Here is a 27337-nt window from a genome sequence, read left to right as displayed (position 1 = left end):
GTGGTTCTATTTATTGGGTGTATTGGTAAATTGGCTTTGTGGGAAAATAGAAAAAGCCCTGATTTTTGTAGTGTTTGCTGATTACCATGGTGTAAATACTCTCACCATCGTAGATTTTAAGATATCCGTGTGAAAGGTCAACCGGCTCACAGAATTCCTGAAAATTTAACAGTCGGTGCTCAAGAGCCAATAAGAGGCAACTTCAGCACATTGCTGTGTGACTAATCCTTTTTCCATCATCCTCTATACAGCTGCCAGGATTATTGTTCTGTAACGTACAGCTGATAGTGCAATTTCTTGGGTTAAATGAGATATGGTTAAACATTTCAAATGTCTTACAAACCTCTTTTCAAACTGCGCTCCAACCTTTGGAACCACATCTGTCATTCTTTACCATTTCTGTCCAATATACATGTGCTATGATCTAGACACACTGAAATCAGTATTCCCCTTATTTCTCAAAATATGCCATGGCATTTGCCACTGCTAAACCTTCCGTTTGCTTGGAATGGCTTTTTTCATTTGTCTGGCTGACAGGACTCTTAATTCTGAGAAGCACTTGGCAAATTAGAAGGAAATGTGGTTCTCAGACTTAAAAGCAGTCAAAGTAGCAGTTTCCTTCTTTCATTCCACTACATTTTAAGAATAATCAAGAGTATGAGCCTTTACTTTTTGTTGTTGGTTGTTACCAGAATGATACTATCAGCTGATGTATAGATTGGTTATCATGGAACCTGCCATGTGTCTGGTATTGTTCAGACAATGGAGATGAGTTAGCAAACAAAACAAAGACCTTCTTCCCCTCTTGGAGCATACATTATAGGGGATGTAGACAATTTAGGTTTTCTTATAAGTACTCTATTTTGTTTGTTTCATAATCTCTCTCAAGGCAGCTTTACGTGTATCTACTGTATCATTAGGAGATTTGGTACATGGTTACCATGAGCTCCCTTCTGGGTATCTATTTTTAGCTTTCAATTCTCTTAATTTTTCTTTCATCCACAAATTTGTGGATTTCTATATTGAGGGGTATCTTTTTAACATCTAGTATTACTTCTGTTTTCTGTCTATTAGGGGCCTATTTTAAACAACTTTTCTTTCCATTAACATATTTCACCCATAAATTCTAAATTTCAGTAACGCCTATAAATTTATATTTCCTATTGTTATTAAAATTGCAGATTCACTTTGCTATAACAGTATTTGTGTATTGATCTAGAGATATCTGCGGCCATAAATATTACATATATATATATATATATATATATATATATATATATACATAGCCAATTTTCCTGTTGTCTTTTCACTGACAATGATCTTGTTTTCTTGGATTAATAGTTATAGCTAGTAGTTATTTATTTATTTATTTTTTTTGAGAGGAAGTCTTTTTTTTTTTTTTTTTTTTGTGGACAGAGTCTTGCTCTGTCGCCCAGGCTGGAGTGCAATGGCGCTATCTCAGCTCACTGCAAGCTCCGCCTCCCGGGTTCACGCCATTCTCCTGCCTTAGCCTCCTGCGTAGCTGGGACTACAGGCGCCCACCACCATGCCTGGCTAATTTTTTAAATATTTTTAGTAGAGACGGGGTTTCACTGTGTTAGCCAGGATGGTCTCGATCTCCTGACCTCATGATCCGCCTGCCTCGGCCTCCCAAAGTGCTGGGATTACAGGCGTGAGCCACTGCGCCCTGCCAGAGATGAAGTCTTGCTCTGTCACCCAGGCTGGATTGCAATGGCACAATCTCGGCTCACTGCAACCTCTGCCTTCCGGGTTCAAGCTATTCTTCCGCTTCAGCCTCCCGAGTAGCTTGGATTACAGGCACCCGCCATCATGCCCAGCTAATTTTTGTATTTTTGTAGAGATGGGGTTTGGGATTTCACCATGTTGGCCAGGCTGGTCTTGAACACCTGACCTCAGGTGATCCACCCACCTCGGCCTCCCAAAGTGCTGGGATTACAGGCGTGAACCAGTGTGCCTGGCCAGTCGTTATGTTTTTAATCTCTTTCTCAATGTTATACTTCCTTTAGGTCATGATAAAAGTAAGCATTAAGCAGTATAGTGGAGTGGTTCAGAGTATGGGATCAAAATATGTTAATTATGATTATAATTGTTCTGTTGTTTAATAACTGGTTTAGTACAGGGTAATTAAGGACTTTTCCTTATTTTTTCCCCAATCCAGAGTGTTATAGTGACTTTTTAAACGAAGACTTTGATGTAAAGACTTATACTTCTCAATCTATTCATCAAGCTGTAATTGCTGAACAACTAGCAAAACTTGCCCAAGGAATCAGTCAGCTGGACAAAGAACTACACTTACAGGTAATTCTGATCTTCAGGGTCCCTATGGATTGTTCAGCCTAAAGTGATAATTTAGCATTTTTATAATCTTATTAAATACAAATGCATATTTACATGAAGAAGTGCATACTTACCAGTGTGACTTATTTTTCAAAGTAAATTTTTGAAATTTTCTGTAAACCACTTTTTGTTTGTGGGAAAACTAATATACCACCTCACCAAAGCCTTTCATTCATACTTCCTGTTCACCACCTTAACTGATGTGCAGCGAATATAGTGGGCAAAAAATAGGATGTGTTCGATAAAGATAATAGAAAATGGAATTTTGGAAGTAAAACAATATGAATAAGAAAAATTGGGATGTTACATTGGCAATTCATATTTTATAAGCACAAAGTGTAGCATTTGCTGAAATTACAGAAAGTTGATAAATGTTATTGTGAGTAGGATACCATATGAGACGTTAGGCTACGGGTCCTAATTTCAGCTATGCTGTTAACTGACTTTAATATCACTTAATGTCTTTGAGTCTTGCTTTTTTGTTTTTTAATCTATCAGATGGGTTGGAATAAGCAAGAGGAAGAGGAGACTGTAGTAGATAACTTTGAAGATTCCTTCCTCTACTAAAATTCTGTAATTTTTATAGGGCGATTTTATGGTATAATTTCTAGTGTTGCCTTTGATTGAGTAGGTATTTAATATATTTAAATGAATGAACATATGTATGAAACATAGATTGTTTACCAGGAAACATAGATTTGGTATAACCTGAGACATATCCACTTGATCTTTTTTGTGTCTTAGTTTCTTTGAGTGGCTTAGGACTGGGATGCCTTCTAAGGTTATTTTGACTCTAAAATTCTGATTATATATCATTTGATTTCAATCTTTATTGACAGATATTTAGAAAACACGTTTAGGCCGGGTGCAGTGGCTCATTCCTGTAACCCCAGCACTTTGGGAGGCTGAGGCGGGCAGGTCACGAGGTCAGGAGTTCCAGACCAGCCTGGCCAACATGGCAAAACCCCATCTCTACTAAAAATACAAAAATTAGCTGGGCATGGTGGTGGGCGCTTGTAATCCCAGCTACTCGGGAGGCTGAGGCAGGAGAATCACTTGAACCTGGGAGGTGGAGCTTGCAGGGAGCCGAGATCGTGCCATTGCACTCAAGCCTGGGCAACAAGAGCAAGACTCTGTCTCAAAAAAAAAAAAAGAAAACACGCTTAATTGTCAAGCTTTGGGTTAGACTGTGGGGATAGCCAAATAAATAGAATACATTTCTTGGCTCTCCAAGGACCCACAGACCAGTGGCAGACACGGACAGAAATAATGGCAGGCAAGCGAGGCCTGTTTTAAATAGAATAGTGTGAGTTGTTTATGAGAGCAGGGGAGAATGTATTTAGTTTAGTCTAGAGTTCTGAGGGGGTGGCTTTTTGCAAGAACCACCTGCAATTCTTTCAGTCCTTTTATGCTTGGTATTTTCCTTATTCCTTGTATGCAGCATCTACTTTGCAGGAATCAATAAGAACTTAAAATGTATTTACCATCACTTAGAGGGGAGAAGTTGTAGTGGCCTAGGATGTGAGGTAGAGGAAGTCTCTGAGTCCCAGTAGTCTATATCAGTGAGATGACTAAAATTGTAAAACATTTACTATTAGGGTTTAGTGCAGGAACTAGAAATCACTCTAAGAAAGACACTTCATACAGAGAGTTTGGATGCTTGTCAAATTGTTGGGTGAATAGCTAGTGGACGGAGTTGAAGGAACTACCACAGATGCAATACAGAGGCCTGGAAGTACCTGTTCTTACCTTACATGCCAGTGCTAAAATTCTGCCTCTAGGTACCTGATGACTAAATCCTGGAGTGAGCAATGTGGTTCTCTTAACTGTCTCTAAATTCTCAGGTCTCAGGACCTTTATTACTAGCTGAAACAGTAAGCTTTCCTCTCTCCTTTTTTTTTTTTCGAGACAGAGTCTTGCTCTGTCATCCAGGCTGGAATACAGTGGCATGATCTTGCTCACTGCAACCTCTGCCTCCCGGGTTCAAATGATTCTTGTGCCTCAGCCTCCCGAGTAGCTGAGATTACAGGTGTGCACCACCACATGCGGCTAATTTTTTTGTATTTTTAATAGAGGCAGGATTTCACCATGTTGGCCAGGCTGGTCTCAAACTTCTGACCTCAAATGATCCACCTACCTCGGCCTCCCGAAGTGCTGGGATTACAGGTGTGAGCCACCGTGCCCAGCCTAGCTTTCCTCTCTCTTGTCTTCCACAACTCTTGGAAAAATCATTTAATTGGTTGCAAGGGAGTCTATGAAACTATAGTTTTAGGCTTTTTAACCTTACCAAAGTATTACTCGTGATAAAGGAGAATAGATAATTTTTAAAAAGTTTGTCTTGTTAAGATGGACATATTGATGACCGTATCAGTAGGCTGGGAAAAATTCAGACATCTTCTGGCAACCTTACGAATAAAAGACCGAGATGACCAAGAGTAATACTTTGAGTAGATATGATAGAAAGAAACTTGACAGAATGACAGTGATATCTGAAACAGGACAAAGTGGAGAATTTAGGGGTTCCAGTGAATTAATCTTTGGTGATTAAGAACTTCAGTCAGCAGACTAGACATGAAACTTCGTATTCATTGGAATAAAAGGCACACAATAATAAGGATTCCTGCATTATTCTAAAGAGTTGCATGATTTCGTGATGTTTCTAGGAATGTCTTGCATGTGGCCTTTAGTAACATTGGTTTTTTTGTTCTGGCCATCTGCAGTGCCCTAATTTTCATAAAAGTATCAAACATCTATAGGGAAAAGGATTTGCTGTGGGTATGTGACACTGGGAAACTGGAAGCAGAGAGATGTTCAGGTATAGGTGAGCACTGAGTGCTGTATCTTTCCAGAGTAGGATGTAGCCTTGGTGGTGCTGAATCAAATTCAAGAACAAAGAGAACCTGATGTTTGAAAATATTCTTTAAAGGGAAAACATAATAATGGTGTGGCAACAATGAGCTGTTTTTTACATTTTTTGGCACAACTCCACTTGTACATCTCTTTAAGATAGCAAGGGGCTTGTCTGAATGTTTGTGTTCCCCTAACATTCATATGTTGAAACTTAATCTCCAATATGATAGTATTAAGAGCTCGGGGCTCTTATTAGGGTTTAGTGCAGGGCTCTTAATACTATCATATCATATTGGAGAGGCCCGAGGAAGCCTGTTTGCCCCTTCCACCATGTGAAGATAGATACAAGGTACCATCCGTAAGGAATGGGTTCTCACCAGATGCTGAATTTGCCAGTGCCTTGATGTTGGACTTCCCAAAACCCCAGAACTGTGAGCAATAAATTTCTTCTGTTTGTAAATTACTCAGTCTAAGGTATTTTGTGTTTGCAGTCCAAACAGACTAAGACAGGGCTAAGAAAAGGCTGTAACTCCTCTTGCTCTGTGTTGAACTGTAAATGTATGTGTGTTCCCGCTTGTAACTCATCTCAGACACACCTTAAAAACCTGTTTTTTTCTTTTGTATTTGTATTTGCCTCATTTCTACACCAAGAGAGATCGTCCATTCTACATTTTGGTTACAAGGAAAAATACCTAACAGAGCAAAAGCTAATCATTTATTTTTGATTTTCAGGTTGTTGCAAGACATGAAGATTTACTGGCACAAGCAACTGGGATTGAGTCGTTGGAAGGTATATTTCTATTAACTGCTAGAGATTATGTAGAGCTAGACCAGGGATTTTCAAGCTTTGGCAAGCTACTTTGGATGGCAAGTATTTTAGACTTTGCCAGCCATACAGTCTCTGTTGCAACTACTAAACTCTGCCATTGTAGAGTGAATGTAGCCAGATAATATGAAAACAAATGTGTGTGGCTATGTTTCAGTAAAACTTTAGTAAAACTTTGCTGGCCCCTGAGCTAAATGATCTGGGTTCAAATCCTTGTTTTACTGCTTACTAGGTGTTTGACTTTGGGCAAGTTAGTTAACCCTTCTCTGCCTCAGTTTTCTTATTTGTAGAACAGGGGTATAATGTGTACTAACATAGCATTATTCTGAGAATTAAATGAATTAGCAAGATACTTAGAACAATGCCTGCACATATTTAGTGTACCTGTAAGTGTTAGTTAATTAAAACAATAAAAACATCAACAATACCAGAGTGACTAGTAGTGGAAGAAGGCATGAATTTTTTTCTTATTTTTGCCTTTCTTGGAGCCTTTTTTGCAACTCTTTTTAATGAAAATATAGTGGAATAATAATTGGATTTTTATTTTTACAAATCTGGTGATTTTTGTTTGACTAAATCTTTTATGAATTTTTCATTCCCTCTTGATTAAATTAAACTACATCTCATAAATATGAGATGTAACTATTGTGTTTTACATTATTACTTATGATTACTATTATTAATCATTGTACATCAGAAGAAAGGTAAGTGGTTTTTCTCAATGTTGATCAAATTCTTAAGGAGAGAGGATATTGTTTTCTGTGATGCAGTATTTTTTAATGCTTCCCCCAGTATTTCTCATGTACTCAAAGATACTAACTTATTCTCAGCATGTACAATATTTCTAAGATACCCTGATGAAGAACTTAGTATTTTTGGAAATAATAGTTTGTTATTTGAAATCTGGGATACATATCTGACTGGGTTCTTAGGAAGATTAAGAAGCTCTAAGTACTGATTGACTTAGTACTGGAAATTTATTATTATTATTATTATTATTATCATTATTAGTCATTTCAACTTTTATTTTAGATCCAGGGGTGGGTATATGTAGGTTTGTACCTGAGAATATTACATAATGCTGCGGTTTGGGGTACAAATGATCCTGTCACCCAGGTAGTGTGCATAGGACCCAACAGTTAGGTACTCCCTCCTCTAGTAGTCCCTATTGTCTATTGTTGTCATCTTCAGGTCTATGAGTACCCAATGTTTAGCTCCCACTTATAAGTGAGACTGTGCGGTATTTGATTTTTCTCTTCCTGCCTTAATTTGCTTAGGATAATCACCTTCAGTTCTATCCATATTGCTGTATAGGACATGGTTTCATTCTTTTTTTATGGCTGTGTAGTATCCATGGTATATATGTACCATGTTTTTTAAATCTAATTCGCTGTTGTTGGGCACCTAGGTTGATTCGATGTCTTTGTTATTGTGAACAGTGCTGTGATGAACATACGAGTGCATGTGTCTTTATGGTGGAACAATTTATTTTCTTTTGAATATATATCCAGTAACAGGATTGCTGGGTCAAATGGTAGTTCTGAGTTATTTGAGGAGTCGCCAAACTGCTTTCCACGGTGGCTGTATCTTCCCACCAAAAGCATATAAGCATTCCCTTTTCTCAACAGCCTCACCAGCATCTGTTGTTTTTTGACTTTTTAATAATACTCATTCTGAATGGTGTGAGATGGTATCTCATTGTGGTTTTGATTTGCATTTCTCTGATGATTGGTGATGTTGAGCATTTTTTTTTCATGTGTGTTGCCTGCATGTATGCCTTCTTTTGAGAAATGTCTCTTTATGTCTTTTGCCCACTTTTTAATGGAGTTGTGTTTTTGCTTGTTGAATTAAGTTTCTTATAAATTCTGGATATTAGACTTTTGTCAGATGCATAGTTTGCAAACATTTTCACCTGTTCTGTAGGTTGTCTGTTTATTCTATTGTATTGATAGTTTCTTGGGCTGTGCAGAAGCTCACTAGTTTTAATTATATTTTTAAATCTCATAATATTTTTATGCATTTTTGAGAGCAAGTAATATTTTAATGGCAATCTTTAAAACATGCTAGTTTTTTATTAATAAGGATGGCATGGTAGTACATTGAGTGTGTATAGGTCTAGATGAATCACCACAACAGAAATATTTCTCATTGTGGGTTTTAAATATGTGTTTTAGTTCTATAATGTGCTTGTTTTTCCCAGAATGATGTTCAAAGATTAAAATATTTGAAATACACTGCTAGACTGAATTAGAATGATTATCTCTTGTGTGAGTGTGTAGAGTACAAAGGCTGGCTACTTTTTTCCTATGATTATCTCAGAATATTCACTAGATTATTTGAACATAAAAGATTGAAGTGTAGGCCAGGGTGCAGTGCCTCACGCCTGTAATCCCAGCACTCTGGGAGGCCAAGGTGGGAGGTTCACTTGATCCCAGAGTTCAGGACCAGCCTGGGCAACATAATGAGACTCTATCTCTATAAAAAATAAAACATTAGCTTGGCATGGTGGTGCATGTTTCTAGTCCCAGCTACTTGGGAAGCTGATGTAGGAGGATCGCTTGAGCCAAGGAGGTTGAGGCTGCAGTAAGCTGTGATCGTGTCCCTGCCCTCCAGCCTGGGTGACAGAGCAAGACCCTAGACCCTGTCTCAAAAAATAAATAAAATAAAAAACTTTAAATGTGAATTGGTTAGCATTCATTTTAGCATGATGTGTCTAGATGTTATTTTGAGATGCTGAAAAGTAAGTGTGGTGTGTATACATGTTAGAAAAATTGAATATTGTTCTAGCTTCTACTTCATCTGCTTTATTCTCCTAAATATGTAAAATTTTTTTAGCATGTAAATAGTTTGGAGGTATGTTTAAGCCTATTTTATTTAAAAATGTTCTTTTTAAAAATATTCTTCCAAATATTACTTTGAGAATTTGCTAGGTTTCAGAAAGCTATAGCAATAGACTTTTTGTTTTCATGGAATTTTGAGGAATATTTATTAAGCTTCTTTTTGTCAAAAAGAGGTAGCCTCCCATCCTGGCTAACGTGGTGAAACCCCGTCTCTACTAAAAATACAAAAAATTAGCCATGCGTGGTGGCGGGTGCCTGTAGTCCCAGCTACTCGGGAGGCTGAGGCAGGAGAATGGCGTGAACCCTGGAGGCGGAGCTTGCAGTGAGCCGAGATCGTGCCACCACACTCCAGCCTGGGCGACAGAGCGAGACTCTGTCTCAAAACAAACAAACAAAAAACAAAGATAGCCTCATTCATTTATTTGTTCATTCAGGCAATCAAATAGTAATTAATAACTTGTTAAGTACTAGGCACTTGTGAACGATAGACAGAGTCACTGTCCTTTTGGAACTATGTTTTTGTCCTGGAGGTAGATAAAAAAAAAAAAAAAGTGCAGGTAGAAAACAGGGCTGGGCATGGTGGATCATGCTTGTAATCCCAGCTACTTGGAATGCTGAGGCATGAGAATTGCTTGAACCTGGGAGGCAGAGGTTGCAGTGAGCCGAGATCATGCCACTGCACTCCAGCCTGGGCAATAGAGTGAGACTGTATCTCAGAAAACAGAAAGAAAAATTTTATTTGTAAATTCTATAGAGAAAATAAAACAGGTGATGGGGATGGATGAAGGAGAGGGAAGGCCTTTTTGAGAAGATGACGTTTGAGCCAAGATCTAATGATGAGGAGGAGCCATCATGTGAAGATTTGAGGAAAAGACTGAACAATAAATGGGAAAGCAGGAATTAATTTGGCATGTTTGAGGGGCAGAAAGTAGCCCAGAATAGCTGATGTTTAGTGAAGGAGGGAGAGGATCGTAGATAAGGTTCTTGGGAAGGAATTTGGATTTAATTCTAAATGCAATGGTAAACCTATGGAAGAGTTTAATCAGGTTATTGTATGATGAGATTAATACTCGGAATAGTTTACTCTGATAGCTCTGTAGAAAAAGGCAATGGTGGAATCAGGGACACTGGTTTGGAAGCTGTTAGAATAGTAGAAGTTGATGGTGCATTGGATTAGAGTGGTGGCAGATGGAGTAAAATGTAGGCAAAGCTGATAGGGTTTGTTGATGGCAGATGAAAGAGCTGATGGAAAAAAGTCACCGTGAGTTATTCCTAGGATTTTGGTCTCAAAAATTGGATAGATGATGATATGAGTAATGGAGATGTCATAGCCTGGAGAGAAGTGTGATTTTTGATGGGTTGGGGGGTAGGGCATAAACTGTCTTGGGTATCTTAAATTTGATGTAACAGTACAGGCGAAGAGAGAAAGAGGACAGAGAGATAGAGAGGGAATGAGAACATAGGCAGATATATAAAGAAAATCTTTTTACATAGATGTATGTGTATATGTTTGTATATGTGTGTGTGTATAAAATCAGTATTTTGTTGAACAGATACTATTTGAAACTTTGGGACTGAATGAAATTCCTGAAAGATTGTAGATGGAGAAGAGCAGATGGATGAGGATCACGTCTTGGGGTACTCCAGCACATGTAGAGGTCTGACAGAGGAGAAGTGGGAACAACTAATGAGATAATAGGAGACCCAGGAAGCGTGATGATTTGAAAGCCTAGAAAAGGCCGGGCGCGGTGGGTCACGCCTGTAATCCCAGCACTTTGGGAGGCCAAGGCGGGTGGATCACGAGGTCAGGAGATCGAGACCATCCTGGCTAACATGGTAAAACCCCATCTCTACTAAAAATACAAAAAAAAAAAAAATTAGTCGGGCATGGTTGTGGGCGCCTGTAATCCCAGCTACTCGGGAGGCTGAGGCAGGAGAATGGCGTGAACCCGGGAGGCAGAGCATGCAGTGAGGGGGGATCAAGCCACTGCACTCCAGCCTGGGTGACAGAGCGAGACTGTCTCAAAAAAGGAAAGCCTAGACAAAAAATGTTTTAGAAAGGGAGTAGTCAACTGCTGTGAATTTCTGAGAGCTTGAACAAGGTTAAGACAGAACGAACAATAGAATTTGGCAACTCGTAGATTTCTGGTGACCTTGGTAACATCTGTTTTGGTGGAGTATTGATGGAAACCGATTGAGACTGGGTTGTGGAGAGGATGTGATTGGAGAGGATATGATGTAAGAAAATGGTTATAAGTAATGGCAGTGTATTCTTGGCAGTGTATGGTGAATACACCACAAAACCAGCAGAAAAGTGGGAATCTTTGATTCAGAGAGGATTCTGTTGAACTGAACTCTGTTATTGTATACTTGTATGCTGATAGGAATGTTTATTTGTTCTAATATTATTTCATTTAAAATATGATGACATGTCTATACTTAAATTTAGCTATTAATAGAGTACTATGCTTTCAAAACAACTATGCCAGTTGGATATAGAAACTGAATTTTAAAGAATGGCATTCAAAATAATTAAATATCTGTACTAATTGGAAGCCTAAATAATAAAATTTATGCTTGATCTTCCTGAAAATGTTTTTCCAATTTTGTGAAAATTTCCTCATGTTGTAAGCCTAGAGAGTTGTAGACTAAGCTGTGGACTATAGTTTTAATAAAGGAGTAATGGGGCAAAGGGGATATCATGGAGGATCAGTCATACTTTTTTGGTAATGTGTTAAAATATACATAACATAAAATTTATTGTTTTTAGCATTTTAAAACATACAATTCAGTGGCATTAAGTACATTTACAGTGTTGTGCGACCATCCTCAGTATCTAGGTCCATAACTTTTCCATCACCCCAGATGGAAACCCCTTTTCCATTAAGCAGTCAGTTCCCATTCCCTGTCAGGCTTCTTTTGTGAGGCAAAGATTGGAGGGGGAGACCAGTTACAGGCTTTTACAGCAGTGTGGGTAAAAGATACTGGTTGCTTGGATTAGGATGGTGACAAAAAAAGTTAAAATTATATATGCATGTATTTTCTTTTAATTTAACTTTTTACCCAGTTGGATGCCCTGTAAATTTGTAAAGCCAATGTTAGCTTATGTTTTCCTAGGTGTTCTTCAGATGATGCAGACGAGAATTGGGGCTTTACAGGGAGCTGTTGATAGGTACTGTTATTAATTTTATAAATAAATGGAATGGGAATGTTTTTATCCATTGATATTTTGAAAATGATTTTATTCTCACTCCTCTCTTTTCTTTTCCTTTAGGATAAAAGCAAAAATTGTTGAACCATACAATAAGATAGTTGCCCGTACTGCACAACTAGCAAGACTTCAGGTAGTTTCTTACTTTTATTTCTTTATACTTTATTATTCATTTTGTTTTCATAAGTGGACAAAATTTAAGAGTATGAGTTTGGAAGAAGTGAGAGAATGGGAACAGAAGGTAAGAGAAAAGGAGAAAAAAACACTAAAAAGCCTTAAGATGTCTAGCTCAAAAAATACAAATCTAAAGTGAATTCTTTTCACTGTCATTGCAGTATATAATTGTTTATTAACTTACTTATGTCTTCAATTTCTTTCATCAATGTTTTATAGCTTTCAGTGTATAGATGCTTCACCTCCTTGGTTAAATTTATTTCTAACTTTTTTTTTTGGTAGCTGTTGTAAATGGGAAATGGGATTGTTTTTCTGATTATTTCTTTGGATAGTTCATTGTTAGTATATAGAAATGCTACTGATTTTTGTATGTTAATTTTGTATCCTCTGACTTTACTGTATGCATTTATTCTAGCACTCTTTTGGTGGAGTCTTTAGGGTCCTTTATCTAGTTTTCTGTCTAAAGGATCATGCTGTCTGCAGACAGGGACAATTTTACTTCCCTTCAGATTTGGATGCCTTTTATTTCTCACTTGCCTAATGGCTCTGGCCAGGACTTCCAGTGGCTGTGTTGATGAATAGTAGTGGTGAGAGTGTGCATCCTTGTTTTGTTCCTGATCTTAGAGGAAAAGCTTTCAACTTTTCACTGTTGATTATGATGTTAGTTGCGGGCTTGTTGTATATGGCCTCTATTGCGTTGAGGTACATTCCTTCTATAGCAGTTTTTTTGAGTTTTTAACATGATGTATTGTTGAATTTTACCAAGTGCCTTTTCTGCATCTATCAAAATGATCATATGGTTTTTGTCTTTCATTCTGTTAATGTGGTATATCATTTATTGATTTGCACATGTTGAACCATCCCTGCACCCCAGAGATAAATCTCACTTGATCATGGTGAATGATTCTTCTGATGTGCTACTGAATTAGATTGGCTAGTATTTTGTTGAGGATTTTGCATCTGTGTTGGTCAGGAATATTGACCTGTAATTTTCTTTTCCTGTAGTGTCTTTGTCCTTGACAGAAGGGTAACATTAGCCTAATAAAATGAGTTTGGAAATATTTTTCCATCTTTGATTTTTTGGGGAGAGTTTTAGAAGGATTGGTATTAGTTTTTCTTTAAATGTTTGGTAGAATTCAACAGTAAAGCCATCAAGTCCTGGGCTTTTCTTTGTTAGGAGACTTTATTACTGATTTAATCTCTGTACTCACTGTTGATCTGTTAAGATTTTGTTTCTTTATGATTCAATTTTGGTAAGTTGTATATGTCTAGAAATGTATCAATTTCTTCTAAGTTATCCAGTTTGTTGGCATATATTTGTTCATAGTAGTTTCTTATAATTCTTTATATTTTTGTAATATCAGTTGTAATGTTTTCTTTTTTCATTTCTGGTTTTGAGACTTCTTTTTTTTCTTAGTCTAGCTAAAGTTTTATTGATTTTATTTGTCTATTCAAAACACCAACTCTTATAGCAAGGCATGGTGACACGCCTGTAGTCCCAGATACTCGGGAGGCTGAGGCAGAAGAATTGCTTGAGCCTGGGAGGTGGAAGTTGCAGTGAGCCGAGATTGCACCATTGTACTGCAGCCTGGGCAACAGAGCGAGACCTTGTCTCAAAAAAAACACCAAAACCGAAAACCCAACTCTTGGTTTTATTAATCTTTATTGTTTTTCTAGTCTATATTTAATTTATTTCTGCCCTGATCTTTATTATTTTCTTCCTTCTACTAACTTTGGGCTTTGTTTGTTCTTTTTCTAGTTCTTGAGGTTTAATATTAGGTTATTTATTTGAAATCTTTTTTGATGTAGACATTTATTGCTGTAAACTTTCGTCTTAGAACTGCTTTTGCTGCATCCCACAACTTTCGGTATGTTGTGTCATTTGTCTCAAGACATTTTAAAATTTCTCTTTTAATTTCTTTTTTGATCCATTTGTTGCTCATAAGCATGTTGTTTATTTTTTTGAGAAATTTTTGGTGAATTTTTCGAAATCCATCCTTTATTGATTTCTAGTTTAATACCATTGTGGTTGGAAAAGATATTTGATATGATCTCAGTCTTCTTAAGTTTGTTAAGCCTTATTTTCTGGTCTAACATATGATCTATCCTGAAAAAAGTTCCATGTGCATTTGAGAAGAATGTGTATTCTGCTGCTATTGGACGGAGTGTTCTGTATTTGTCTGTTCAGTTTATTTGGTTTAGAGTGTAGTTAAAGTCTGTTGTTTCAATATTTATTTGTTGGTTTTTTTCTTTCTTTTCTTTTTTTTTTTTTGAGATGGAGTCTCACTCTCTCACCCAGGGTGGAGTGCAGTGGCCTGATCTCTGTTCACTGCAACCTCCACCTCCCAGGTTGAAGCCATTCTTCTGCCTCAGCCTCACGAGTAGCTGGGATTACAGGTGCCCGCCACCATGCCTGGCTAATTTTTTTATTTTTGGTAGAGATGATGTTTCGCCTTGTTGACCGGGCTGGTCTCGAACTCCTGACCTTGGGTGATCTGCCTGCCTTGGCCTCCCCACGTGCTAGGATTACAAGTGTGAACCACTGCACCCAGCCTATTTTCTTTCAGCACTTTGAATAGATCATCCCTGTCTCTCCTGGCTTATAAGATTTCTACTGAGAAATCTGTTCATAGCCATCTTGGGATTCCTTTGTATGTGATATGCTTTTTTTCTCTTGTTGCTTTCAAGATCCTCTCTGTTTTTTATTTTTGACAATTTGATTGTAATATATCTTGGGGTAGTCTTGTTTACGTTGAACCTGATTGGAGATCTTTGAGTTTCCTATACCTGGATATGTTTGACTTTCCACAGATTTGGGGAATTTTTCTTATTATTTTTTAGAATAAACTTTCTTCTCTCTCTGCTCCTTCTGGGACACCCATAATATATAAATTGGTTTGCTTGATGGCGTTTTGTAATTCTCAAAGGCTTTTTTTACTCTTTTTCTTTTTTCTTTTTGTTCCTCTGACTGGATCATTTCAAATAACCCCTTTTCAAGCACACTGATTCTTTTATGTGATTGAGTCTACTGTTGAAGCTCTCTTTGGAATTTTTTTAGTTCAGTCATTGTGTTCTTTAGTTCCAGAATTTCAGTTGGGTTCATTCTTATGGTTTCTGTTTCTTTGTTGAACTTCTCATTTTGTTTGTTTATTGTTTTCCTGATTTTGTCTACTTGTCTAGTTGTATTGTCTTGTAGTTCATGGAGTTTTTAAAAGGTGATTATTTTGAATTATTTGTTAGGCAGCTCATAAACCTTAATTTCTTTAATGTTTGTTCCTTTGGTGGTGTTATGTTTCCCTGATTGTGATTCTTGTTGCCTTGTATTGGTGCCGGCACATTTGAAGAAGTAGGAACTTACTCCACTCTTTGCAGACTGGCTTTGGCTGGGAAAGTTCTTCACCATTTAGCCTGACCAGAGATCCTAGGCAGGCTTTCTGGTGTGGTCTGTGGGCAGACTTACTGCTGGTGTCTTCAGGCAGGCTGTTGTGGTAGCTGGGTTAGCAGGTGCACAGGTCTGGTGCTTGGGTCCATGAGGTTTGGTCTGCAGACTATATTTACTGGGGCAAATGTGGGTCATGAGTTTGCTGGAGCAGACTTAGATCCAGGGTTCACAGTGCCAAGCTGGCCCCTTGTGGAGTGGACACGTTGACTATTAGGGGCCTAGTCCACAAGAGCTGGTCTGAAGCCTGGTCCCTTGGGAGCTGACCTGGCACTTGGACCGGACTTTAGCTTGAATCTGCAGGAGCCAACCAGTTGCTGGCACCTGGGACCTTGGGGATGGGCCTGGAGCCTGAGTCCACAATGCCTGGCTTTCACTGGCACCTGGGACCATGGGGGTGGGCCTGGAACCTGTGAGTCAGGCCTGGTCCTGGGTCTACCAGCGTTAGCCTGGAGCTTGGGTTTGCAAGGGTGGTCCTGAAGCCTTGGTCTGCTGAAGTAAGCCTGGACTCTGGGTCCACTGAAGGCTGTGGTCCGTGGGTGCTTGCTTTGTGCCTAGAGCCATGAGAGTCTTCCTAGAGGCTGGGTGAGTGAGTGCTGGCCTGGAGGCTGGGTCTGCAAGGGCTTGCCTGGAGACTGGGCCACTGAGGCAGGTGTGAGTCATCTGGTCTTGGGGGCTGGCCTGGCACTGGATTCTGCTGTGATAAGCCTGGACCCTGGGTTTGCCAGAGGAGGCCAGGTTCTCCTGGGATGGACCTGGACCCTGGGTCTGCCAGAGGAGCCTGGACTTTGTGTCTGTTGGAGTGTGGGGCCACAGGGGCTGACTTGGAATGTAGACCCGTAGGGCAGGCTTGGAGCCTGTGTCCTTGTGTGCTGGCCTGGTGTCTGAGGCCACAGGTGCCAACCTGATGCTGGAGCAGACATGGTGTTTGGGGCCACGTGGGCTGGTCTGGAGCATGTGGCTTCAGGGGCTGGCCTGGTGCTGGAAGTCTGTGTGCTAACCTGGCACTAGGGCTAGCCTAACATCTTGGGCTATGCGGGGTTGCCTGGTGCTGGGTTGGGCCTGGAGCCTGAGTTGGGATTAGCCTGAAGCCGAGGGCTGGTCTGGGGCCTAGGGTCACTGGGACCAGCCTGGTAGTGGAGTGGGCCAGGAGGTGTAGTCTGGAAGTACTGGCCTGGAGTCAGGCGGGGGCAGGGTGCCCAACACGATTTTAATGGGGCAGGCCTAGTGTTGGGGCTGAGGCAAAGTCCAGTGCTCAATTCCTTCTCTTTTCTCTACTCAACGAGCATCTGTCTCCTTGCTAGCTGGCTGGTGTTGGGGATGCAGGTAATGTGACACTGTCCTTCCTACTCTCTTCAATGTGCCTCTTTTTATTTCTGTGCTATATTCAGGTGCTGTAATGTCTCACCTGGTTTCTTTAACTTTTGTGAAGATGTTTTTGTGTGTGGATAGTGGTTCAAATTAATGTGTCTGCAAGCTGGAGTCCTGGAAAGTCTTCCTCTGCCATCTTACTAATGTCACTTATAAACATATCACATTGATTTTTTTAACTAAAAATTATGCTTTAATATCCTGTTTTTTTGGAAAGTATTATCCTTTTTTGGATTCATCTATATTGCTTTTTCTTTTTTTTTTTTTTGAGACAGAGTTGTGCTCTGTTGCCTAGGCTGGAGTACAGTGGAGCGATCTTGGCTCACTGCAGCCTCTGCCTCCCAGGTTCAAGGATTCTCCTGCCTTAGCTTCCCAAGTAGCTGGGATTACAGGCACCTGCCACCACATTCGGCTATTTTTTTGTTGTGTTTTTAGTAGAGACAGAGTTCACCATGTTGGCCAAGCTGGTCTCAAACTCCTGACCTCAAGTGATCCACCTGTCTCTGCCTCCCAAAGTGCTGGGATTACAGGCGTGAGCCACCATGCCTGGCCTTGCTTGTTGTTTTGTTTCATTTTTATTGCGGTAGACTATGTCATTATATGAATATTCTGCTTATGGAATTTGGATTTTTTCCAGATTGGGACCATTATGAATAATATGGCTGTGAAAACTTTTTTACAGATATATGTTGGCTCATGCTAATAGCTCTTTGTGTAAGTTATATCCTGGGAATGAGATTTCTGGGTTATAGGGTTTCTGATTTTCAACTTTATTAGATAATGCCAAACTATTTTACCAAATGGTTATACCACATATGCTATCAGTATATGAGAGTTCCTTTCAGTTTGTATCCTTGCCAACACTTAGTGTTGTCAAACTTGTTAGTTTTTGCTAATATTTTAGGTGTGTGGTGGTATCTCGTTGTGGTTTTGTTTTTCGAGGAACTAATTACTAAGGAGATTGAACCTCTTATAAGTCATCTATTACGTGTGTTTCAGATATTCCTCTGCCTACCCATTTTTTTCTCCTTCTCACTCTTGTGTGTTGTTGGAGAGAAGTTAAATTTATCCAATTTTTCTTTTATGGTGAGTTCTCTTTTATGAAAAATTCTCACAAGATAACCTTCTCTACCCTGAAGTTATGAAGATATTGTATATTGCCTTCAAAAACATGTATTGTTTTGCCTCATATGTTTAGATCTATAATCTACCTGGAATTGCTTGTAAATTTACTAATCTTTTTAATTAAGTATCTAATCTGCTGTTAATCCCATCCTGTGTGTTTTTATAGTTTTTTTTTTTTCTTTTTTCTTTTTTTTTTTGAGATGGAGTCTCACTCTGTTGCCCAGGCTGGAGTGCAGTGGCACGATCTTGGCTCACTGCAACCCCGCCTCCTGGGTTCAAGCAATTCTTCTGCCTCAGCCTCCTGAGTAGCTGGGAGTACAGGTGCCTGCCACCACGCCCAGCTAATTTTTGTATTTTTAGTAGAGACGGGGTTTCAACATATTGGCCAGGCTGGTCTTGAACTCCTGACCTCGTGATCCGCCTGCCTCAGCCTCCCAAAGTGCTGGGATTACAGGCTTGAGCCACCATGCCCGGCCTATAGTTTTCATCTCTAGTTTATATTTGTGTCTTTTTATATCTTCTCTTTCTGTTATGACATTTATATTTCAATTTCATTTATATACATACACACACACGCATAAATATATATCTATATCTATATCTATATCTATATCTATATCTATATCTATGTATATATGTTTTTTTTGAGACAGGGTCTCACTCTGTCACCCAGGCTGGAGTGCAGTGGCACGATCTCAACCCACTGCAATCTCTGCCTCCCAGGCCCAAGCTATCCTCCCACCTCAGCCTCCTGAGTAGCTGAGACTATGGGCATGCACCACCACACCTAGCCAATTTTTGTATTTTTTGTAGAGACCGGGTTCTGTCATGCTGCTCAGGCTGGTCTCGAACTCCTGAGGTCAAGCATTCCACCTTTGTTGGCCTCCCAAAGTGCTGGAATTACGAGTATGAGCCACTGTGTCCGGCTGACATTTATGTTTTCATTTACCTTCTTGAACATATACATGTTTATAAATTTTTTTTTTTTTCAAGACAGAGTCCCGCTCTGTTGCCCAGCCTGGGGTGCAGTGGCAGGATCTTGGCTCACTGCAACCTCCGCCTCCTGGGTTCAAGTGATTCTCCTGCCTAAGCCTCCTGAGTAGCTGGAATTACAGGCATGTGCCACAACACCTGGCTAATTTTTGTATTTTGAGTAGAGATGGGGTTTTACCATGTTGGCCAGGCTGGTCTTGAACTCTTGACCTCAGGTGATCCGCCTGCCTCAGCCTCCCAAAGTGCTGGGATTATAGGCATGAGCCACCGTGCCCAGCCTATAAAATATATTTTAACATTTAATTCTTCATTATTTCTAAGTTTGTTTTTGTTGATTAACTTTTCTTCTTGTTTCTTGTTCTGGGTTTTATGTGTTTTGCTTCTTTACATACCTGGTAATTTTTTATTGGATATTAGAAATGTGTATTTTATGTTTAGGGTTCCTAGATTATTTAAAATTTCTTTTAAATAATGTTGGACTTTTTTCTGGTTCACACTTGAGTTACTTGGAATCAGTTTGATCTTTTTTTTTTTTAAATTTAATTTAAATTTTTATTTATTTATTTATTTTTGAGACAGGGCCTTGCCCTGTCACTTGGGCTGGAGTATAGTGGGGCAGTCTTGACTCACTGTAACCTCCAAGTGCTGGGCTCAAGCAATCCTCCTGCCCCAGCCTCCCAAGTAGCTGGGACTAAAGGCACACACTACCATGCCCAGCTAATTTTTTTTTTTATTTATTGTAGAGATGGGAGTCTCGCCATGTTGCCTAGGCTGATCTCAAACTCCTGGCCTCAAGTGATACTCCTACCTGGCCTCCCAAAATGCTGGGATTACAGGCATGAGCCACCCTTAATCTTTTTGAGATTTAGTTTTAAGTCTTTGTTAGTACAGGTCCAGAACAGCCTTTAGCCTAGGGCTAGTTTAGCCCTGTTTACTATTAGGTCTTTCTACTGTTGTTTCAGTGTTTCTTTTCCTGTGCTTCCTCTCTCACATGCACAGATTGGTACTCAGAAGACTGGAAGCTATTTTTCTGCTTATCTCCACAACCTCTCTTTTTGCAGCTTCTTTTTCTCCAATTCTCTGCCCATAAACACTAGCTTTTTTGGCTTTCTTGAAGTGTAATCTCTACTTCCCAACTTCAGAGAGACTGTCATGCTCTGTTTCCCTTCCCTTCCCTTTCCTGTGGCCTGAAAATTGTCTCCCAGTGGTAATCTGAGACAATTGTTAAGCTCATGTTCTTGTTTCTGTCAAAGATCACAGACCTGTGTTTTCTGTTATCTAATTATTGTCCAATTATTCTTTCCTGTTGTTCTAAAATTATTTCGTGTATTTTGTTCAATTTTCTAGTTGTTTAAAATGGAAAGGTAAGTCTGACCCTATTGCATCGTTAGAAGTCACACTCATTATTAAAAATTGAGTTATAAGTTACATACTATAAAATAATCACTTTAACATGTACAGTTTAGGGGTTTTTACTATATTCACAAGATTGCATCTTGTGAATACAATATCTAATTATACTATAATATTATCTAATACCAGAATATTTTCATTACCCAAAAAAGAAACTGTGCCCATTAGCAGTTACTCCCTCTATCCACTTCCCTACACCAGGCTCTCAACTAATCTGCACTAATCTGCGGTCTTCCTTTTTGGATTTCCCTATTCAGGACATTTCATGGAAATGGATCATTCATTATGTAGTATTTGGCTTCTTAATGTGATGTTTTCAAGGTTCATCCATATTGTAGCATATGTCAGTACAGTAAGTTCTTATTTAATGTCATTGATAGGTTCTTGGAAACTGCAGCTTTAAGTAAAAGAACATACAGCAGGTCCTTGAATAACATGTCATTTCATTATAACACTGAGGAGGAAAAAACTGGGTTTTATTATATGTTGCTTTGTTGTTGTTTTTTGAGACAGGGTCTTGCTCTGTCATCTAGGCTGGAGTGCAGCCTCTTGAGTAGCTGAGACAACAGGCACGCATCACCATGGCCAGCTAATTTTTTTTTTAATTTTAATTTTTTTTAGACAGTGTCTCTCACTGTGTTGCCCAGGCTGGTCTCAAACTTCTGGACTCAAGTGATCCATCTTCCTCAGCCTCCCAAAGTGCTGGGATTACAGGAGTGAGCCACCTGGTCCATTGTTTTCACTTGAAGTCAAAAGAACCAGTTGATGATGTTTAATGAGGACTTAGGTTCTTCTTTACTTTTATGGTCAAATAATATATCATTTTATGAATATATCACATTTTGTTTATCCATTCAATTTGTTTATCCTTTCATCAGTTGATGAATATTTAGGTTGTTTCTACTTTTTAACTATTTTGAGTAGACTGCTAAGAACAAACGTTGCATAAATAATATTTATGTGTGCTTTTTTTTTTTTTTTTTTTTTTCAATTCTTGGGTATATACCTGAGAGCATATTATGCTAGGTCGTATGCTAATTCTATGTTTAACATTTTGAGGAATGCCAAACTATTTCCAAGGCAACTGGACTGTTTTCCATTGTTACCAACAATGTATGAAGATTCTAATTTCTGTACTTTTTTTTAATATTGCCATCTTATTGAAGTGGCATCGTTGTCTTGAGTAAATACCCGAGATTTGTTGTCTTACAGCCACACAAAACTAGGACACAGACACACAAATAGTGATGTTCAGAGTGGAAGTTTAATAGGCGAAAGAAAGAGAAGAGCTCTCTCTGCTGCAGAGAGAGGGGTCCTGGAGAACTGGGTTGCTGCTTTTATGGTGAAATGCAGTGAGTTTTATAGATGAGCTTGAGGAGGCAGTGTCTAATTTACATAGGGCATGAAAGATTGGTCAGACTGGGTGTGGTATTTGCCTAAGGTGCAAAAAACGAGTTAGGGCTAGGTGTGCCACTTGCATAGCATGTGAAAAAGCTGGCCGCCCTGCCCTAATCTTTTATTAGGCAGATGGGTTCTCTGGCTGGCCGGTGCTGTCTGTGTTGCCTGCTTCTTTACTGTACATGTGGTGACAAAGAAAAGCAAAGATGGACCCTCCATGTTGAACATACCTGGCTTCCAGGTAGCCCTTTTCTATTGACACAGCTGCTGGCATTCACCTGTTCAGTTTCCAGCTTGGTTATCTATGTCTGCAGCTCGATTTTTCAGGCTGCTCTTTGTTAGAAAAGAAATGATTTGGGAGCTACTTTTTGTTGAAAGAGAAATTCTGCCAAGGACTCTGTTGCCCTTATTATCTGCCTAAATAATTTCTATCTCCTGTATCATTATTGGGTATGAAGTAGTATCTCATTGTCATTTTGATTTGCATTTTCCTAATGGCTAATGATATTGAGCATCTTCTTTGGTGCCTTTTGGCCATTTATCTATCTTCCTTGGAGACATGTCTATTCAAATAATCCTTTGCTCTTTTTTTTTCTCTTTCCTTTTTTTTTTTTTTAATTATATTTTTAAGTTCTGGGATACATTTGCAGAACGTGCAGGTTTGTTACATAGGTATACATGTGCCATGGTGGTTTGCTGCACCCATCAACCCGTTATCTACATTAGATGTTTCTCCTAATGTTATCCCTCTGCCTTGGCCCCACCCCCTGACAGGCCCCGGTGTGTGATATTCCCCTCCCTGTGTCCATGTATTCTCACTGTTCAGCTCCCACTGATGAGTGAGACTATGCAGTGTTTGGTTTTCTCTTCCTGTGTTAGTTTGCTGAGAATGATGGTTTCCAGCTTCATCTTTATCCCTGCAAAGGACATGAGCTCATTCTTTTTTATGGCTGCATAGTATTCCGTGGTGTATATGTGCCACATTTTCTTTATCCAGTCTAACGTTGATGGGCATCTGGGTTGGTTCCAAGTCTTTGCCATTGTGAATAGTGCTGCAGTAAACATATGTGTGCATGTATGTTTATAGTAGAATGATTTATAATCCTTTGGGTATAGAATGATTTATAATCCTTTGGGTATATACCCAGTAATGGGATTGCTGGTCAAATGGTATTTCTTGTTCTAGATTCTTGAGAAATAGCCTCACAATGGCTGAACTAATTTACACTCCCACCAACAGTGTAAAGTGTATAAGGAAGGGCTACAGTTTCAGTTTTCTGCATACAGCTAGCCAGTTTTCCCAGCACCATTTATTAAATAGGGAATCCTTTCCCCATTGCTTGTTTTTGTCTGGTTTGTCGAAGATCAGATGGTTGTAGATATGTGGTGTTATTTCTGAGGCCTGTTCCATTGATCTCTATTTCTGTTCCATTGGTCTATGTATCTGTTTTGGTACCAGTACCATGCTGTTTTGGTTACTGTAGCCTTGCAGTATAGTTTGAAGTCAGGCAGTGTGATGCCTCTAGCTTTGTTCTTTTTGCTTAGGATTGCCTTGGCTATATGGGCTCTTTTTTGGTTCCATATGAAATTTAAAATAGTTTTTTCTAATTCTGTGAAGAATATCAATGGTAGCTTGATGGGAATAGTATTGAATCTATAAATTACTTTGGGCAGAATGGCCATTTTCACGATATTGATTCTTCCTATCCATGAGCATGGAATGTTTTTCTATTTGTTCGTGTCCTGTCTTATTTTCTTGAGCAGTGGTTTGTAGTTCTCCTTGAAGAGGTCCTTCACATCTCTTGTAAGTTGTATTCCTAGGTATTTTATTCTCTTTGTAGCAATTGTGAATGGGAGGTTGCTCATGATTTGGCTGTCTATTATTGGTGTATAGGAATGCTTGTGATTTTTGCACATTGATTTTGTATCCTGAGACTTCACTCAAGTTGCTTATCAGCTTAAGGAGTTTTTGGGCTGAGATGATGGAGTTTTCTATATATACAGTCATGTCATCTGCAAACAGAAATAATTTGATTTCCTCTCTTCCTATTTAAATACCCTTTATTTCTTTCTCTTGCCTGATTGCCCTGGCCAGAACTTCCAATAATATGTTAAATAGTAGTGGTGAGAAAGGGCATCCTTGACTTGTGCCAGTTTTCAAAGGGAATGCTTCCAGCTTTTGCCCATTCAGTATGCTATTGGCTATGGGTTTGTCATAAATAGCTCTCATTATTTTGAGATATATTCCATCAATACCTAGTTTATTGAGTGTTTTTAGCATGAAGGGCTGTTGAATTTTGTCGAAGGCCTTTTCTGCATCTATTGAGATAATCATGTGGTTTTTGTCATTGATTCTGTTTATGTGATGGATTATGTTTATTGATTTGCATATGTTGAACCAGCCTTGCATCCCAGGGATTAAGCCGAGTTGATCGTGGTGGCTAAGCTTTTTAATGTGCTGCTGGATTCGGTTTGCCAGTATTTTATTGAGGATTTTCACATCGATGTTCATCAGGGGTATTGGCCTGAAATTTTTTTTGTTGTGTCTCTGCCAGATTTTGGTGTCAGAGTGATGCTGACCTCATAAAATGCGTTAGGGAGGAGTCTCTCTTTTTCTATTGTTTGGAATAGTTTTAGAAGGAATGGTACCAGCTCCTCTTTGTAACACCTCTAGTAGAATTCAGCTGTTGATCTGTCTGGTCCTGGGCTTTTTTTTGGTTAGTAGGCTATTAGTGCCTCAATTTCAGAACTTGTTATTGGTCTATTCAGGGATTCAACTTCTATCTGGTTTAGTCTTGCGAGGGTGTATATGTCTAGGAATGTATCCATTTCTTCTAGATTTTCTGGTTTATTTGCATAGAGCTGTTTATAGTATTCTGTGATGGTAGTTTGTATTTCTGTGGGATCGGTGGTGATATCCCCTTTATCATTTTTGATTGTGTCTATTTGATTCTTCTCTTTTCTTCTGTGTTAGTCTGGCTAGTGGTCTATTTTGTTAGTCTTTTCAAAAAACTAGTTCCTGGATTCATTGATTTTTTTTGAAGGGTTTTTCATGTCTCTATCTCCTTCAGTTCTGCTCTGATCTTAGTTATTTATTGTCTTCTGCTAGATTTTGAATTTGTTTGCTCTTGCTTCTCTAGTTCTTTTAATTGCAATATTAGGGTGTCAATTTTAGATCTTTCCCACTTTCTCCTGTGGGCATTTAGTGCTATAAATTTCCCTCTAAACACTGCTTTAGCTGTGTCCCAGAGATTCTGGTATGTTGTGTCTTTGTTCTCATTGGTTTCAAAGAACTGATTTATTTCTGCCTTAATTTTGTTATTTGCCCAGTAGTCATTGAGGATCAGGTTGTTCAGTTTCCATATAGTTGTGCGGTTTTGAGTGAATTTCTTAATCCTGAGTTTTAGTTTGGTTGCACTGTGGTCTGAGAGACTGTTGGTTATGATTTCCTTTCTTTTACATTTGCTGAGGGGTGTTTTACTTCCAATTATGTAGTCAATTTTAGAATAAGTGCTGTGTGGTACTGAGAAGAATGTATATTCTGTTGATTTGGGGTAGAGAGTTCTGTAGATGTCTATTAGGTCTGCTTGGTCCAGAGCTGAGTTCAAGTCCTGAATATCCTTGTTAATTTTCTGTCTCGTTGATCTGTCTAATATCGACATTGGGGTGTTAATATCTCCCACTGTTACTGTCTGGGAGTCTAAATCTCTTTGTAGGTCTCTAAGAACTTGGTTATGAATCTGGGTGGTCCTGTATTGGGTGCATATATATTTAGGATAGTTAGCTCTTCTTGTTGCATTGATCCCTTTACCATTATGTAATGGGCTTCTTTGTCTTTTTTGATCTTTGTTGGTTTAAAGTCTAAACAATCAGAGACTAGGATTGCAACCCCCACTTTTTTTTTTTTTTGCTTTCCATTTGCTTGGTAAATATTCATCCATCCCTTTATTTTGAGCCTATGTGTGTCTTTACACATGAGATGGGTCTCCTGAATTCATCACATGAATGAGTCTATCCAATTTGCCAGTCTGTGCCTTTTAATTGGAGCATTTAACCCATTTAAATTTAGGATTAATATTGTTATGTGTGAATTTTATCCTGTCATTATGATGCTAGCTTGTTGTTTTGCTCATTAGTTGATGCAGATTCTTCATAGTGTTGATGGTCTTTAACTTGTGGTTTGTTTTTGCAGTGGCTGGTACCAGTTTTTCCTTTTGATATTTAGTGCTTCCTTCGGGAGCTCTTGTAAGGCAAGCCTGGTGGTGATAAAATCTCTCAGCATCTGCTTGTCTGTAAAGGATTTTATTTCTGCTTTGCTTATGATGCTTAGTTTGGCTGGATATGAAATTCTGGGTTGAAAATTCTTTTCTTTAAGAATGTTAAGTATTGGCTCCTACTCTCTTCTGGCTTGTAGGGTTTCTACAGAGAGATCTGCTGTTAGTCTGATGGGCTTCCCTTTGTGGGTAACCTGACCTTTCTCTTGGGCTGCTCTTAACATTTTTTCCTTCATTTCATCTTTGGCGAATCTGATGATTATGTGTCTTGGGGTTGTTGTTCTTGAAGAGTATCTTAGTGGTCTTCCCTGTATTTCCTGAATTTTAATGTTGGCCTGTCTTGCTAGGTTGGGGAAGTTCTCCTGGATAATATCTTGAAGTGTGTTTTCCAACTTAGTTCCGTTCTCCCTATCACTTTCAGGTACAGCAATCAAATGTAGGTTTGGTCTTTTCACATAGTCCTGTATTTCTTGGAGGCTTTGTTTGTTCTTTTTCATTATTTTTTCTCTGATCTTTTCTTCACGCTTTATTTCATTAAGTTGATCGTCAGTCTCTGATATCCTTTCTTCCACTGGATCTGTTCGGCTATTGATACTTGTGTATGCTTCACGAAGTATTCCTGCTGTTTTTCAGCTCAATCAGGTCATTTATGTTCTTCTGTAAACTGGTTATTCTAGTTAGCAATTCCTCTAACCTTTTTTTCAAAGTTCTTAGCTTCCTTGCATTGGGTTGGAACATGCTCCTTTAGCTTGGAGGAGTTTGTTATTACCCGCCTTCTGAAGTCTCCTTCTGTCAGTTTGTCAAACTCATTCCCCATCCACTTTTGTTCCCTTGCTGGTGAGGCATTGTGATCCTTTGGAGGAGAAGAGGCGTTTTGGTTTTTGGAATTTTCAGCCTTTTTGTGCTGGTTTTTCCTCATCTTCGTGGATTTATCTACCTTTTGGTCTTTGCTGTTGGTGACCTTTGGATGGAGTTTTTGCATGGTGTTGATGTTGATGCTATTGCTTTCAGTTTATTAGTTTTTCTTCTAACAGCCAGACCCCTCTGCTGCAGGTCTGCTGGAGT

At 39.0% G+C, this 27337-nt stretch overlaps 1 protein-coding gene across 1 annotated transcript in view; it reads left to right on the top strand.

Moving 5' to 3' along the window:
* Positions 1-27337, top strand: part of COG5 (component of oligomeric golgi complex 5) — a 377356-nt gene that overhangs the window by 3654 nt on the left and 346365 nt on the right. Inside the window, exons 2-5 of the mRNA XM_054494192.2 lie at positions 2180-2319; positions 5941-5998; positions 11992-12046; positions 12149-12218. Coding sequence (XP_054350167.1) covers positions 2180-2319; positions 5941-5998; positions 11992-12046; positions 12149-12218 — 323 coding nt within the window. The remainder of the gene's footprint in view (positions 1-2179; positions 2320-5940; positions 5999-11991; positions 12047-12148; positions 12219-27337) is intronic.

Source organism: Pongo pygmaeus, chromosome 6, assembly GCF_028885625.2.
Source record: "Pongo pygmaeus isolate AG05252 chromosome 6, NHGRI_mPonPyg2-v2.0_pri, whole genome shotgun sequence".
Taxonomy (NCBI): domain Eukaryota; kingdom Metazoa; phylum Chordata; class Mammalia; order Primates; family Hominidae; genus Pongo; species Pongo pygmaeus.
The sequence above is the reverse complement of the archived record's forward strand: the minus strand, read 5'-3'. Positions and strand labels throughout refer to the sequence as shown.